General features: G+C 39.0%; 1 protein-coding gene across 1 annotated transcript in view; it reads right to left on the reverse strand.

Moving 5' to 3' along the window:
- The window catches only part of ANAPC1 (anaphase promoting complex subunit 1), a 108744-nt gene that overhangs the window by 29771 nt on the left and 77828 nt on the right, over nucleotides 1-1145 (reverse strand). The window contains exon 32 of the mRNA XM_006769219.2: nucleotides 730-812. Coding sequence (XP_006769282.1) covers nucleotides 730-812 — 83 coding nt within the window. The remainder of the gene's footprint in view (nucleotides 1-729; nucleotides 813-1145) is intronic.

Here is a 1145-nt window from a genome sequence, read left to right on the forward strand (position 1 = left end):
AGGAGCCCCTGGGGTACAACCAAATGTGCTGAGTGCCAGGACAGATACTACAAATTCCTTCATTATCATGTTAATTGATCCTGCACCCACCTAAGTATGTGTTCATCATTTTACTTTTTATCCAATCCCAGGGGTTTCCCCTGCTTTGCTTTATCCCTCCTCCTTAATCACCAATGAATTTCATGTAACCCACCTAGGTCCCTCCTTGACTGCAAATGTATAAATACAGATGTAACCCCTCCATTCTCCGGAGCATTATCTCAATTCATTGAGGTTCTGCTTCCTGGCATATGTTGACAGTTTGGCTCAAATAAACTCACAAAAATTCTTTACAGGTTTCAATGGTTTTTTTACGTTAACACTGTACTATTTGCGAGAATTAAAATCAGGTTAATCTAGGACAGTGATGGCAAATCTTTTGAGCTGTGTCACATATAGAAATTTTAACTCTGGTGCCGTGTCACATATAGAAATTTTTTGGTATTTGCAACCATAGTAAAACAAAGATTTATATTTTTGATATTTATTTTATATATTTAAATGCCATTTAACAAAGAAAAATCAACCAAAAAAATGAGTTCGCGTGTCACCTCTGACACGTGTGTCATAGGTTCGCCATCACTGACCTAGGAGATGGGAAATGAACACATTAAGATACTTTAGTTTTACTACTGAGGTCAGAAAGGAAGTCACATTGTCTGGCCAGGGATGGGGTCAGAGATGCATTACCTGTTATTGGTTTTTAAGTAGATCATAGCCAAAGCAAGAGTGGCACCAGGACAAGTTACATCCACATTTATGGTATCTCCTTCCTATCAAAAGAAAAGATTATTCACATAAGAGTTATGAATTATTATAAAAATCTTCTGAATACTAGCCTATGCTTAAAATTAACATATTTGTAAAGGTTGGTATAAAAACTATTTTCAAATTATTGCTCTAGCCCTAGCCGGTTTGGCTTGGTAGATAGAGCGTCGGCCTGTGGACTGAAGGGTCCCAGGTTCGATTCCAGTCAAAGGGCACATGCCCGGGTTCTGGGCTCAGTCCCCAGTGGAGGGCATGCAGGAGGCAGCCAATCAATGATTCTCTCTCATTATTGATGTTTCTATCTCTCTCTCCCTCTTCCTTCCTCTCTGAAATCAATA

This window comes from Myotis davidii, unplaced genomic scaffold (genome assembly GCF_000327345.1).
Source record: "Myotis davidii unplaced genomic scaffold, ASM32734v1 scaffold744, whole genome shotgun sequence".
NCBI classification, from domain to species: Eukaryota; Metazoa; Chordata; class Mammalia; order Chiroptera; family Vespertilionidae; genus Myotis; species Myotis davidii.